General features: G+C 41.9%; 1 protein-coding gene across 6 annotated transcripts in view; it reads left to right on the forward strand.

The window, feature by feature from the left end:
- KIAA1210 (KIAA1210 ortholog) overlaps positions 1 to 15,583 on the forward strand; it is a 53,517-nt gene that overhangs the window by 21,486 nt on the left and 16,448 nt on the right. For 4 of the 6 annotated variants that reach the window (XM_064669929.1, XM_064669928.1, XM_064669926.1 and 1 more), the window contains exons 2-3: positions 7,198 to 7,274; positions 11,805 to 11,973. In XM_064669929.1, coding sequence (XP_064525999.1) covers positions 7,198 to 7,274; positions 11,805 to 11,973 — 246 coding nt within the window. Of the gene's footprint in view, positions 1 to 1,614; positions 1,719 to 7,197; positions 7,275 to 11,804; positions 11,974 to 15,583 lie in introns of those variants that run through there. The other 2 variants (XM_064669927.1, XM_064669930.1) reach the window with 2 other exon arrangements.

A 15,583-nucleotide genomic window follows, 5' to 3' on the forward strand; every position in this document is an offset into this window, starting at 1 on the left:
TCCTTTCCTTAGCTGCCTTTTGCTGATCCCTGAAGAGCAGCCCATGGACTCCTAGGGCTCTGCACACCACAGGTCAGATCCCAGTCATCTAACTTTATGCTTGAAGGCCACAGATGAAGCAAAATTAATTTAGGACTTTGGAGAGGAGGTAAAAAGCACACACACAAGCTAGAAAACAGTGGCCAAATATGCCCACCACCAGATCTGGGATGGAAGATGACACTTATTTGTTGAATTTACCACTTGAAGAGGCAGAAGACAGCAACTTGACTTTTATTCCCATACTTGACTCTCTGACATCTTGACTCTGCTAGCATGAGGCATTCAGAGATAGTGGCTTGACGTTTCCTGTTGCTTTGCTCTTGAAACCATTTCCAAAGGCAGCAGCACATACTGGGCGTAGCTCCCTAACTGGCAAAGGCAGCCTTTGGTTACATGCTTGTTGATTTTTAAATGCATGTTCCCTCTCCTTCCAAACTACTTCAAATATATCCATGTCAAGTAGATCTGAGAGTATCTCCTACTGCTGGCTCCTTAGCGCGGTTGCTGGAAGACTCTCCTGCTTCTTTTACTTCTTTTTAGGAAGAGTGGAAGAAGATCCTCATTCCAGCTGCTTCCTGAAATTTCCCCAGTGTGACAGTCTGAAGAAAAAGAATTACTACATGGGAAAAGCACTGACCTACTCCTATGCTAATGCCAAATGGTGGAATTCAGCTGTGTTATTTAACGTACATTCCTTTAAAATGGAGGCAGTCTGGACCCAAAATCTTGGCTGAGCTCTTGCATGGTTTAGATCATGACTGTGTTAGCGCCAGTCTCGATTTGAGCAAAGTTCTGTCACACTTCTCCTTACTGGTGCTGACCAGAAAATGCACTGGAAAAACTGTGCGATAAATTATTACCAAGGATGGGCTATTCAGAAACATTTTCCTTGGCTTTTGGGAAACAGGTAGATATTTGCTCTACTCCCTGAGCAGATACAAACTTGCAGCTGAGATCTTCTCACTGACAGCAGCTACACAAGATCATGCTAATAAGCACTGTGGAGTAATTAGGTGTTTGAGGGCAGCCTGAAGTGCCATGTCCAAACCAGGTTAATCTGTCTGGTGTGGGTGCCAAGTGTTGCAAAGCTCTGGTAGGTGGGACTGCAGTTTGGCCTCTCGAGCTGAGTACAAACTAACAGCTGCCCTGCTACTGGTACCTGCCTCAGGTGTAAGGTAGCACAGGTCTGTGTATGTGTCCTACAGGTGTGTCCCCACGTGCAGGGAGATGGTTCTGCAGGGCTAAATAAACAAATGCCATGAGTGCTGGGAGGGAGGGAGCCTGTGGAGATGGGACAGCATGCAGGGAACACAGGCACTGACTCTCTCAGTTCCTGGACTGAGTAACAGTGCTTATGAATTTGTCTTATTTACCCTTCCCCCTTCTTATCCTCTTGGCTTCTCACACAATTACAGACTGAGCCTGTGTGACTGTATGAAAGGCATTTCCTCCTCTTACTTTTTTTTTTTAAAGTCGGCTTCAGCCCACCAGCTGCTTTCCATTAGTGTTACACACACACTCACTAGGAGGGCAGCACATAATGCTTCAGGCACTGTTGAACAGCAGAAATCCTTCAGAATCGCTGTCAGACAGAGGCTTCTCAAAGTAGATTGTAGGTAAAAAGAGTTCAGCACACTGGGACCTGTCTTCTGGTGAGCCTTCGTGGAGAAGCCAAGGTGTGGGGACAGAGGGGGGTGAGGGGGTGTTGTCTGAATGCAAAGTGTGAAAGCTGTGAACAGATCTCTCTGTGTGACCAGTTGTTGGCTCTGGATATCTCATCAAGGGCAGGAGCTGAATGTTGTCTGTTGCTATTATGACTGCCTGCTTGATTCTGGGAGAATATTTTATTGATATTAAATATTATCTAGATGCTTATCCAGACTTCTTGATTGATGCTATTGCTGTATTATTTGTGATCCCTGGAAAAGGACCTTAAACTTTCTTAAACTATCCCTCCTTCAATGAAAATTAGATGAGCAATATTCATTAACTTGGTAAACTCTTCCCCTCACTGTTATCAGTGGAGGCAGTAGCAAGAATCCTAATGCTGTTTGTGCTATTCTCTTATGGCTACATAAAGCAGTCACGGGAAGGACCCCATGGGAGATACCAGCTAGAGGCTGGCAAGAAACCCTGGGAATTTCATCCTAGAAACACTACACTCCAGAAGAGCGCAGTGGGATCAGCTGTGCAAGGTCAGGTCCTGGTTCCTGCTGTTGTGTTGGATTGTACCCCATTTCAACAGAGCTGTGTGTGGAATCCCACACTGTTCAGCTTGTTCCATGACTGTGGGCCTTGAGGTGCAGGTCACTCATCTCATTGCATGGACAGCAAAGGGATATTTGGTTGTTGTGTTTCTGATGTGCTCAAGGGGTGTGGAAATTGAATAGAAATCTTGCTGGCTTTGCTATTGCTCCATGATTGACTCTGAAATCCTGCTCTGTGGAGCTACAGGGGGTAAGCTTATCCTTCACCTGTTGGATTAACAAGTTCATTGATAGCTACCTTGTTGGGTGCCCAGAGAGGAAAACCATCATTTCGACAGAATAAAGTCCTCTAGCATGCTTTAATGAGAGAGAATACAATTTAATCTGTTAGTCACCTTTTGCTGAAGACTGTAATTTGAATACTAAACCATACTGAAATCTGTGATTTTTTGAACCTTGCTTCTTAGGAGAAATAGAGGGGCTTTCTCTGAGGTCCTGCAGCAGCTTGAAGTATGTTCTGAGGGAGACTGGCTGCAGGGCGGTGGCCTAGAGGACCAGATGGGGGCATGCATTTCCCTGTGCTGATCCATCTTGCTGTGAAACGTGTGTGTCCTGAAATCTGGAGCATAAGCTTGATTTCAAACAATTTTTGTAGCATGAAGGAAATTGGTCTTTAATCGCTCCAGGCAAAAATTTCACCTCTTTGTCTTGGCTTCTTGCCATTGTCTGTCTTCTGTAGGCTATGAAGATGCTAACTGAATACAGTGCCTCTGTAAATAAAGACTCTTCTTGAGTCTTTATTTCTTCAAGCATTTATTTAATAGGAAAGAGGCTGTTCAGGGCTCAGAATCTCCTTTGATCTCTCTATCATAAGGCCTTCCGGAATGCTTATACAGAACCATGGGACTGAAGCTGAAGAAACACTAAAGGTGGGGTAGGAGCTTGCTTGCTGTGCAGTCTCCAAGTTTCCTGCTCCCTTGGAGAGACAGCAAGGAGGCTGTGTCCCTTTTCTAAGGCTGAGCAGAAAGCATTTGTCTTGGGCCTTTGTTAAATGCAGGAAACTTGAGTCCTGTATAATGTTAACTTCCCAGGAGGCATTAAATACACAAACCAAGCAGTGAAAGGGAATTGTCTTTCCTTCATTTAGCATTTTCCTACCCCCCATGTACATGTTAAGTCATGTGTTCAGCTGGGAAAAGCGAATGGTCAGAACACCATCCTGAAACTTTATTCTTTTGCCCTATCACTGCCCTCCTATAGAGCACTCCAAATATTTGTCCAGTTGCTTCGGTTTGCAAAGGGGAGACAAGGACATTTCTCCTGTTCCTGGAGATTTCTTTTTTTTCTTCTGGCTCATTAGTTCCTGTAATGAGTCGAGGAGCTCCAAGTGAATGCAACATGGTAGGGTTATCAATGGAAATTTTGTATGGGATAGCAGGGAGCCTAGATCTAAACCATCAAACCAAGCAAGGGTAGTGATGATTGCTAACAAAGTCCTGTTGTCTGCTTTGAAAGTACAGCAAGCCCTTCAACTTTGTATGAGTTTTATTGCTTTAAAGTACACCCTAGCAATGCAAATAAGGTCCAATAATGTCAGTTTTATTTTTGTGATTGTATCTATATAGGAAGCCACTGTTTGCAAGTAATTAATTAATTCATAGCTGTGGTAATCCAGCCCATCACCCTGTGCAAGGAGAGGCAAATACTGTGCTTTCAGTAAGTTTTCAGTCTTTTCCATGGCCCTATGCAGCAATTGATGCAGTGGACTTACTGAACAGGGCCAAGTCTGGCTTTTGAGGGCAAGAGATTCAACATCTTGTTTGGCCTTTACCTCTGCAGCAAGAGGCCTGTGCATATAACAGGCATAGCAAATGCTGTTAGACAGAGGATTAAGAACATGGTTAGAAAGTTGTAGAATGGGGAAATGTGTCCACTGTTCCAGTTCTAGTGAGAAGCAATCGGTAGGTGTGACTTGACAACTCTACTATCTTGTCTGGCCATATCTGTTGCACTGAGGAGACAGTTTCCTCCATCCCTCTGCAAGCTCCTTCTCCCAGATGTCCTGTAGCACCTGAAGGGTACCAGAAATACTGCTCTAAAAGGCCATCTATTTAACCTGCTATTTTTATCAAAAAATCAATACGCATACAGGATTTCTTTAAAACTTTGTCTCTAATGGTGTAATGCTCTGGGAGAGCTCACAGGGTGCCAGCTGGATTGAACTGATGTACATGGTATTGATACATCCTGACACTGCATCTGTCTGCTGTCATTAAGGCCTGGAAGTGGTGAATGTCTGGAGGTTCAATTGTTTAATGCCTGTGCACTCACATGTATTTGTATTGATGGGTTTTTGTCCTCTTTTACTCCATTACATTGACCCCCAGGGTAGGGTTTGTGGCTCAGAACATTTGCTAGCTGTTCTCTGTAAAGTGCAACTCACTGCCACCAGAAATTGGAAGTCTATGTGTCATCTAATTGCTAACTTTCCTCCAGGTATGTTTTAATGATGGAACTTCCACTTAAATATATGGTTTTCTCTTTTAATTCAAATACTTGCTAACTTAAAGCTTGGGAAAATCTGTGATGTTCAGTTCACTGGAAAAAAGATGATACTGTGAGGAGGTATAGAAAGGCACCAAACCATTAGGTCCTAAATGGAGCACCCTTGTAATTGACACTTGAGCTCCATGTGCCCCAGAGAACTGTAAAATCGAGTTAATGCTGGAGCTGATTTGACTTAAGAAACCGCCCCAGAGCTGAACTGCTTTGCAGTTACAATTCTACTTGTATAAAAGATATACCATTTGGAAATATATGCTTGCAGTTACAATAAACACTGCAGTCAAAATATCTCCAATGCCTGGAAGAATTCTGAGTGAGCAGCTGAGATGATCGAGTGATTTAAATAAATGTTGAACTGGTGCAAACAAAGCTGGATCTGAAAGCAGCAGTTTTCTCTTGCTTTGGTTTAATTGAAGGTGGGTAAAGCAGGAGTTAGAGGTCTAAATGAGCCAAATTCCAGGTTCACACACATTCTGTGAAAAAAAGCTCAAGTCTGGAGACCTGCCAGTTTGTTCTTGTAAATTTGTTGAATTCTTTCTTGGTGTTTTATTTCAAATGCATTTCCCTTTCCCTCAAGAAAAATCTAATGCAATATGTATGGTGTATAAAGTTGAGAGGGAAAATTGGAACAAAATTTCTTTTTAATACAGAGAAAGAGTCTATGAGAAAATCTACTGATGACTGCTTTAATGAAAATATGCAGGAAATGCAAACTTTTTTATGGGTAGGTGATGAGACATGGGGGAAAAGGGATGAGAGCTGAATGGTTATGGTCATCCAAAAGGAGAAAATCTTAGAAGTCTTATTTTTTTGTTGCTTCTCAGTATTGTCTAATAACTCTTTCAAAAACAACTTCAGTGTGTCTTAGTTAGGAAGGGTATAATCAATCCTGGTTGCTGCAATGGCTTTTTCATTACCTTTTAGCAAGTTGGGGTGAGATTATTTGGAACTATAGTGTGTTGCTCTCCTGTGTTCAATGCTAACAGGTGATATTAGACTGCACTTTGCCTCTCCTTTGTATCTCCCCCTTTCCCACTCAGAGCTCAGCAGCGTGGCAGATTGCATTCCTGCGTGGCTCACACAGGGAAAACTTACTCCACAGCCCGTCTTTCTGCAGGAGCCCTTTCTCTTTTACTTCCATTGGGCTGCACTTTTCTTTTTTCAGACAGACAGTCCCATCACCTCTCCCTCTGAGTTTGTGCACCTTAAGGTTATCTGAGAGTGTGGGCTCATAGGAAAGTCCCAGTGCTTTTGGGCATAACCGATTATAGAATATGTGGGTGATACAGAAGAAATAGAATAGTTTAGTGATTGGCCAAAGTAGTACAGAATCACAGTCTTGCTTGCTGTTGAGGTACTTGACTTGGCAATATTGTTACACTACTTTGAGGTGGAAAATATTTAGATGAGATCTATGCAGAGGAAGGAGCAGGATTTGTTTCTGGGTAATTTCATTTGTTTGTAAAGATTTCTTACTCTTCAAGTCCTGACACAGTATATTGGAACTGGTAATGATATAAAAATACCACCTAGGTATCTTCCATAACAAAGGACAGTATTTATGAGCTGCCCTGCTAAACTGTCACATTTCCATTGTTGCTTGACATTTGTACTGTAACTCTCTGGACTGCTGCTTCATTCCTTTGTCTCTGACAGACACTCATTTAGGAGTCTTGGAAAATACAAAGTGGAGCCAGTTAACATTGAATGATCTTAAAACTAGGCTGAACTTTTGTTTTCATCAGGGAGGAAGATGATGCCATCAGCTAATTTGGTTGATCAATAGCCCTGCTGGCGATAAGGTTTCAGAGCTTGTGGCTAAAAGCTGATTGCACTGTATCCAAAATAATTTGATCTATTGGTTTCCACAAATGTAGCATAGCCCAGAATGATGTTTCAGTGCTGATGCTTAACTGGTTTTAATAATGCTGACAGACTAGCCTGGTGCCTGCTGTGAGGACACTGTTAAACATGAACCCTGGGCAGCAGAGCACTTACTTACATTTTTTACAGTAGCATGGAGCTGTCACTCTCTAGTGAAGGTTCATTATTCTAAGACTGGAAGCGTTACAGTGTTTGGTGAGCAAGTGTAGTGACATCTTTCATGAAAGCAAATTTTGATTCTGGTCTCCTAAAAAGAGAGAGGTACTGGCAATAATTAGACTGGTTTGTTAGTTGTGGCTGGAGAAATAACTGTTATTGAAAAATGAGGAAAAGCTCTGTGACCAATGTACAAAAAATTGTGCAAGCCATGTTTGTGATAACCATTTGGGCATGTGGTCTCAGAAAGAATCCAGCCATGTTCTTTCTTTATGTGGAGTGGGACCATGTTCTACTGGGGCAATGGACTACAATTTAACTGGTGCTTTTATTTCTATTTCAGTGACTATATCATGGCTACGGGACCCACAGAGGTCACACAGTCACCTGAATCAGGAGACACAGTTGAAGAGTGCACAGGTAAGCCATTGTTCTCAGAATGTATAGTCGATTTGGAAGTCAAAACTTATTTTCTTCAGGCAAAGGGGTCTGTAGTGAGTAATTTTGCAGTGTTGTTTTGTTTTTTGTAGTGTAAAAAATCTCTATATGGCTTTGTCCATTGTCAGTATTATGGGAAAGGTTTTTTAATGTGCGATAATGGAGCAACATATCCTGATGGAGAATATTCTTTTTGGTTCTGAACTGGATTTTTAAAAGCAGGATGTTAGAACTTGAAGAGCTGATTGTGTTGCCTGCTTTGGTAGATCCTGCAGAGGTGGGAGCTGAGCCTGTTAGCCAGCTTCTGTCTGTGGCAGCTGTATTAGTACCCCCTAATATTTGCCACCATCAAAATATTATTAGAAGAGAGAAGCAAATGGGAAAGTGACTGTTAGTTGAACTCTGCATGGCAGATGGAGAGAGGTGAAAAAAGTGTAATGATGGATGCTCAGCAACGGCTGGCTTCTTAAATTTGTAATCTAGTTTGTCACACAGTCTAGTGCTATCCTGTCAAACTGGTGAGCTTGTGTGAAACCCATGAATGAAAATTTTGTACTCAGGTTCACTAGAAGATTCACAAAATGGATCAAATTATGAGCTGGGTGACAGGGAAAGCAGGAGATGGCTCATGATCTGAAGTGCTGGCTCTAAAACCACCAGGAATATTTCTGTCTCTAAATGAACAAAAAACGTGAAATACTTAAAGGCTGCTGCTCTATTGCCAAGGTATTCAAGAGACACTTGACTGGATCTGGATAAAGCCATTTGAGGATCTTTTGTTTACTTCCAGTATAATGAAGGATTGCCTCACCTCTTTATACCTTTAATTGGTTTGTGATCTAAAGGTTCCAGGAGGCTAAAATCCTCAACCTTCGCAGTCTTGTCAATTAAATTGATTTCTTGAGGTCTGCCTTATTCTCGGACTAGTAGCAGAGGGCTTCCAGTGCATGCTGCTCCTTCTTGATGGCAGTAACCAGGTCACTGACCAAAACCTGTCAGCATCCAATGTTACCCTTGCTGAATTCCATGATTTTAATGCCTGTCTGGCAATATCAGGTATTTTTTATGGAGTTAGAATAATGGTATTTTCTAAGAATTTTGTCTATGGATTAGGTTTTTTGTTTTCATGTGTTTTTATTGTTGAGAGTATCCAGTCCTTGAATTTGAGGGGAAAAAACCCATAGAAAATCTATCCTGACTGTACCTTAGGAAGTCAGAGACCATAGAAGATCCCTAAATTAACTGTTTAATTTAAATATGATCATTGAACTCCCAAATCAGATGCTTCTTATGCTTTTTACAGTCTCAGTTTGGCACTGGAAGAAGCATCTATCTTTTCTATCCTCTTATAGGAAAGAATGATTCAAAGAGCAGAAAATCATGTGTTAATTCTCTGTGCACAGAAGACACAATGAAATAGGCAGTACACAAACAGTAAAAAATACAGAATATACAAACTTTACAGAGAAAGCAAAATGGTTATTCCTGCTCCTTTTCTGTTATAGTTGGCTAAATCATAGTTAACATAAGCAATTAATATTTGGGAAGGCTTTTGCTTTTTAGGGCAGTAACCTTTAAATTTAATATTTTATTTTTAATGCCATGAAATTTAAGATTGTAACCGTAAGAATTCAAAAATCATGAGTCATTGTTCATCAGTGGGTGAAGGGGAAATAGATGTAGTTGTCTGGGCTTGGATTTTTGTTATGCAATGAAATTTTTCCATCTTAAGTAATAAGATCCTCTCTATATTATTAGTTCAAGTATCAGAGAGCACTCTACCATTTCAGTGATATATTGAGCTACTTCACAGTGCACTGAATTGTTACTTAAATGTAGCATCCTTTTAATGGTGTGCAAAACCAGTGCACAGCTGTTCACAGCAGGAAGCAAATATGGGTGCTGTCCTTCTGAACCATGCCTTTTGTGCCAAATGCTCTCACACAGAGCAGCCCCACAGTTTTCATCCAGCACTAAGTGTCTAGTAGTGATTTTATCTTTTTTTTTTTTTAATGTAATAATATGGCAAGTGCCAGTCTCTGGAACTCCAGGGAAACTTACTGATTTTTCACTCATCTGAGGCAGCTGAAGGCTTGGGGCTGAGCAGAGCGTGGTTGAAGAGGAGTTCTTGCTGGAGGGGATGTACCCTGCACATCACATAAATTAGAGGCTTAGAGAAGGCACTGAAGTAACTGATGTGTCTGCATCAGAGGACTCTCTGTTGCACAATGATACCCAAACCTTGTCCCATGCCAGCTGAGGTTTGCTCCTTGGCGGTTTTTGCAAATCCTTTCCATGGGCTCCACTTCTGATCTAGACAAGTATTTGGAGTAGTGTTTGGCAATGTTAGCCTTTGTGGTAAGACTTATGTCTGTTTCTCTTAAATGTCCATGGATTCACTTCTTTTTTGTTATTGTGTTGTGGTTTTTTGGTTTGCTTTGTTAACACTCCTCTGGGTCTCTGGAAATACCAGCACCTAATTAAGCTCAGTAATACTTGCACTAAAATTCAACTTGCTTTCTGTCTGTACCACTGTCATCTGACCAGTGTACGTGACAATGTCCTTGTTTCTCATTTAGACAGCTTTTGAGTTGCAGAGCTCTTTGCCTGTATCAAAGTTTGACATCTTGATCTTTAAGTCATTGGACTGTGTTAGCAGACATTGCTGAATTGATAGTTTTGAGGAACTGCTTTCATGAAACTTTTTAAACTTTTTTTTGCCTATCTAAAATAAACCAGATCAGCTTTGACAAGTTTCCTGGAAGAACACCATGCACATTGTCTTAATTCCTGATATGAAAGGCAGGAATGGTCAGGAGGTGTTTCTGAAGACTCTCTAAAGCACCCTCAACATGCTCGTTTTCTTTGAGAGGTTCTGTGGTCTATTCTTGCTGTGTGACCTCTCTTCTCTTACCAGTTCTTGCTATGGGTGCAGCATGGAGCTCACTGAGACCCATGAGAGCCTTAACAAATCCAAAAGCCTTGAGATCAGCTCTGTAGTCTGATCCAGGCAATATGACCAGTATGTTTGCTGTGACTGTCTCATTCACTGATGAGCAGCCATGAAAGATGGAAGGGCCTTCCACTGACAAACCCTCCGTAAGAGCGCCACATCCCATTATTATTCAGATGAGTGAGACTCCAGTGACAGGTTTGTTCCAGATAGTTTGAAAGATAGTTTGGTCTCAGAGACAGCCCCAGTCCCTTGGAAAGCAACGTGCAGGTCTTTGCTGGCTGCTGCTGCTCTGCCGTGTCGCCAGTCCACACCGGACAGTGCAACAGTGTCCTGCGTGTTCTGACGTGTGGTGCTGGCACTGGTCTGGAGAGCAGGGAGGAGACAGGGTGAGTAGACCTCAGTATCATTGTTTATTTCTCAAAGTGGCCACTGTCTGATGCAGCTGTGCAGTGGCACAGTTTCAGCCCAGATAAGGCCCATTGGCAGAGGTCCCTACACGTACAGGGCACACGCTGAGACAGAGCATCGGCGACTAAATCATTACTGGGAGAAGACAATAATTGTGTTGAAATAATGCCTTTCTTATGAAGGAATCCTCCAGCTGTGGGCATTTATTATGCCAAGTGCTGTAAAGTATTATTGAACGAAGAACTTGGCTCAGATCTGCAATGATGTTATTGCTCTGCCTATGTATTTTAGTCGATCACGGGGGTCTTAGTACAATAGTTTGGCCCCAACCACTCCAAAGTGACCCCTCAATGTAAGGGTCAGTGACAAAATGCAGTACTTGTGTGTGCTGAAAGAAAGTAGACTTAAGAATGTTAAAGTATCTTAGATTATTGAAAAGGAAATGTCAGTGAAACTTCATACAGTTTATTTTGTTATTCTTTTATTTTTGTTTAGACAATGGAAAATTTGAAAACAGATTAACAGTTTTCTATTTGTGTTCTTAGTGCTGCTGTGTTTGGGACTTTTGTGTCCTGCAGGGCAATGTCTTAATTTAAGTTTGCTCCACTGTCCTTGAAGGACTTGCTTTTATTCTGGGACAGTGGTTTAATGTGGAAACGGATATTTTGGTTTTAGAGTTTATAAATTATTTTGCCAGTTTCAATCTTTTTGGCAAATTTGAATGTCCTACAAGTGTTGTCTCCTTACTGCACTGAGTAAAGAGAAAGCAGAACTAAACTAAGCTAAGTAAAGAACATTAAGAGTTAAAGACATTGACAGCAATTTTTTATTAAAAATACAGCAATTATGATCGGTGTTCAGTTGTAGGTAGATACATTCTCTATATAAGGGGTATTTTTGCATAAACTAGAACCTAAGTAGGCACCACTATTGTCAGCTTAATGCCAGTGTTGCTTTAGAGGCAGCAGATGTAAGAACTGCAGCTTCACCTTTCACTGGACTCTAGCACTGAATAATTTAAAAGGAGCTGACTAAAACTGAATGGGCTGCCTTAGCTTTAAGGCTTGCTCCAGAATTTAAGAGATAACATTCTCCAAGCTAAGAAATACCACCAACTTTCATAAATTTTCATTTTTCTCATCTTGCAGGAAAGAAAAAATCAAAATTTCAGACTTTCAAGAACTTCTTTTCCAAGAAGAAAAGGAAAGAGCCTCCACCTCCCAGGGGGGAAAGTAATTTAAAACCTTGCCAGTCCAGCAGCGATGTCAGCATCGCTGTGCTCAACGCTACTGCACTTCATTCACCGAAGGAGGCTGGGTAAGCTGGCAAGGAAGGAAAATAAATAAATAAAAGCAGGCCTCTCACAGCAGTGGGATGAAAGCATGAGTTGGCCCCTTAGGAGCAACCTCTGTCCAAGTTTGTGCAAAACAAGGCCTAATGCTGATGAAGGAATTCCAGGAATTTCCTCTTTCTTTGCCAGTGCTTGAAAAGTCAGACTGGAGAGGAGGGGGAGGGCAGCCAGGGGCAGGGGTGATCCAGCCTCTTAGTCTAGAACTGCAGATAGCCCAGATTGTTTTGATTGGTTTTAGTGTTTGAAATCTGTCTTGGAAGGCCTGATCAGCAGCAGCTTTACAAGAGGATGATGTTTGAGTAGTGTTAATACAGAGAACACGTGTGGAGTGGCTTTTTTAGCATCAGTGCCCTCTATCATGGCTGCAGTAAAGAGAAAGAAGTATTTCTGGTATATTACCAGCATGTGATTGCTTCTTTAACTTTCTTACCTAGCCACTTAGGCATAGATAAAGACTGAAGGCCCCTGGTTTTGTGTCACCACCCCCGGAGGGCTGGGCATGTGAGTGAGGTTTACAAGTCCAGAAGGTGTGTCCAGAGCAGTTCTCAGACCCCTGAGTGATGTTAGCTCAAACCCTTGTCCTTTTTTCAGTCGGTGTTGTACAAGCTATCAGCTTGCACTGCTAACACTGCTTCACTGATGTTAGACCACCAAACTACACAACACTTACATTGCAAATCTCTGACTGAATCTGGGCTGGGACAACCCTCTGAGCATGGTCATGTCTCTTGCCAGGTGTGTTGTGGAACAGTATCGGGTAACCTGTAAATTTGGCTGTTTTCCAGCTCCCCCACCCTCTTCATCCTCCCTTGTTAGCCACTAAACCAGGCCTCTCTTTGGATTACTCTACACTTGGGGTTGTGGAGCTGCAGACTAACAAAGTGTGACAAAACACTGGCCACATCCAATGGTTTGCAGTGTTTTGTTGGAGGGAGCACTGGATGGATGTGACACTGGCAGAGGGCACGAACAGGTGACTAGAGTGGGACATGACTGAAATCAGCACTGCTGCCAGATGCTTTGTGTCATCAAATAGAGCATTGGGTGGAGCATCTCTTCTGGTGGAAAACTTACAGATGTTACTTTCTCATGGGTGCTGGCTCCTCCTTGCCCCACCTTTCCCCACTCATTCGGTTTTGTTTATGCAACTGTATCATGAAAATGATCTGGGAACGAAACAACAATCTCTTTGTTTTGTTTGTTAGCATAACAGCAACAGAGTAAGTGACCACACAACCAGTCTCCTGGGGTAAGGGGAATTAGAGTGACTCAGCCCAGTCCAAAAAGTTTAGAGACAGCTGAGCTTACCCCATTAGCCCATAGGAGGCAGCTGTCTGCTCCAGAGGCACAGTCGGTGCAAACTCTTTCTCTTGCCCTTAACCAAGTATTTGAAGTCCAATTGCTGTTTACCTCAGTGCTATCCTCCAGTGATTATGAACAGTTTTGCAAGATCAGAGATCAGGAAATGAGTAAAACCCTTCTGCTTTTTTCCCTTAGAGATAGGATTAGATGGACTATCAAAAAAACTTAGGGATATGTTTATGCTACTTGAAAACCCTATTATATCCAGACTGTGCATGGCATAAGCACACTTTATAAGTACCTAAAGAGACTGAACTATGTAATCCTATGGAAAACCTGATCCTGAAAGCCAGTGGAAATACAGCTTGTGGAGGGTTTATAGCAGGACCCTGAGCTTTGCAATTTCTGGCATGCAGACTATAAAACCCAGTTCTAGAACAATGCTGCTCTTTGCTTGTTCTTGAGGCAGAAGCACTGGTTTTCTTTTTTTCTTTCTTTTTTTTTCAAGCGTTGTTTTAAAACCAGGTGCCCACCAAAGCTGCTCTGTCACTCTCCTCCTCAGCTGGACACGGGAGAGAAAATATAGTTAAAGGCTTGTGGGTCAAGATACGGACAGGGAGAGATCACTCACCAATTACCACCACTTTTCATCCCCCTACTTCAAACACTAATAAAAGGAGTGGGGTTGCAGCAACAAGAAAGGGAAGACAGCATAGGCCACGATAGGTTTAGGAGCTGCTTTCCTGCTGCCTGCAGAGTCCCATCGTTTCCTCAGTCATGGCAGCTCAAATGTTGATGCACATGAATGAATCAAGCACTTGTATGGGGAAATCAGTGTGGAGATACAGTGGTTAAAACATCTGGGCTTTAGGTAGTGCATCTTTAGCGTCAGTGCAAATATAAATACACTGCCTGGAATTACACAGGAATGCAGATTTGCACATAAGCGACTCATCTGTACTAAAGCTGCAGTTAATTCTATGTTTAATCTAATGCTCTTTTTGTGACTGCCAGAAGAAAATACAGTAATTCTCTTGCAAACACATATGATACACATGCAGAGAGAGGAAAAGAGAAACAGATCTTGAACTGGCAGTCTAAAGAGCAAGGAAACCTTAGCTCTGATTGCTAAGGAATTCCAAGTAAAGGAAGCAAGGAAATCCCCAACTGGAAAAGTTATTACATTCTAATGCACATGCATTCTTTGCAGTAAATAGAATATGCTAAGTAATAATGATTATAAATTACAGTAAATAAAAGTTGTATGACTGTTTTTCTGAATGCAGTAAAATTATGTCTTGCCCATATGGAGTATTTTCATGCTGAAAAGGACTATAAAATCAAGCACACAAAAGGATGGGATGGCTTCATTAACTCTAATCATGAAGTAAGGCAAGTGCCTTGCTTGTGTGTAGGACTGCTGTCCTGTAGACTAACACAGACATTAACCATCACTTATAATGGGAGGAAGCACAAACTCTGGCCTGTGCTGTGAGAGAAGGAGCTCAGACTGCCTTTGACACAATGTAAACATGGAGCAAAATTATTTTCCCCTACTGTGAGACTCGATATAACTGTAAACTGATTGACTATACCTTTGTGGCAACAGGAGGGTTAGTCAAGCAGCTAAAGGAGATGTCTCTGGAGATGTAAAGAAGGGAGATGTGGGAGGAAAAAGAGTAATTTTTGGGGTGTTTTTGCATGGTGTATTTACTTTATGAAAGCTCACAGTCCTTCAGGGCTTTCTTCTAAATAGAGAATCTGTGGTTGGGCAAATAACAGAGAAATATTTGATTTTCTTGCAGAAGAGTTTTGACATCCTGGATTTTTCTTGTCAGAGCTGTGTTCCTAATCATCCTGTGTTACCCAGAATCAAACTTCCAGAGGCAGTGAGCATTTCCTGAGCCAAGGAATCCTTGTAACTTGAGTTAGTGATCTCATGGCCTACGATGAGAGAATATTAGTTAAAAACTAGGATGAAATCCTGGTAGAGGCAATCCTTATGGTCTTCTGAACAAAGTAATGTACAGACAGTGCTTGCCTATGATAGTGGAACTTGGTGAATAAATGATATGAAGTCTTCCTTGTTGTGCCAGCCAAGGGCAAAATTTTCCCTGGCCAACTTAATAGCTCAAACCAAATCAATCTCACTTGTTACAACTCAGTTAACAGTTGTGGGAACTCATCATTGCTTCACTGGGCTGAACACCCAGTGAGCACAGAAACAGAGCAGGAATATCTTACCTGGGTACTTTAACTTGGCCACGGATAGGT

The sequence above is a fragment of the Pseudopipra pipra genome, chromosome 13, assembly GCF_036250125.1.
Source record: "Pseudopipra pipra isolate bDixPip1 chromosome 13, bDixPip1.hap1, whole genome shotgun sequence".
NCBI lineage: Eukaryota > Metazoa > Chordata > Aves > Passeriformes > Pipridae > Pseudopipra > Pseudopipra pipra.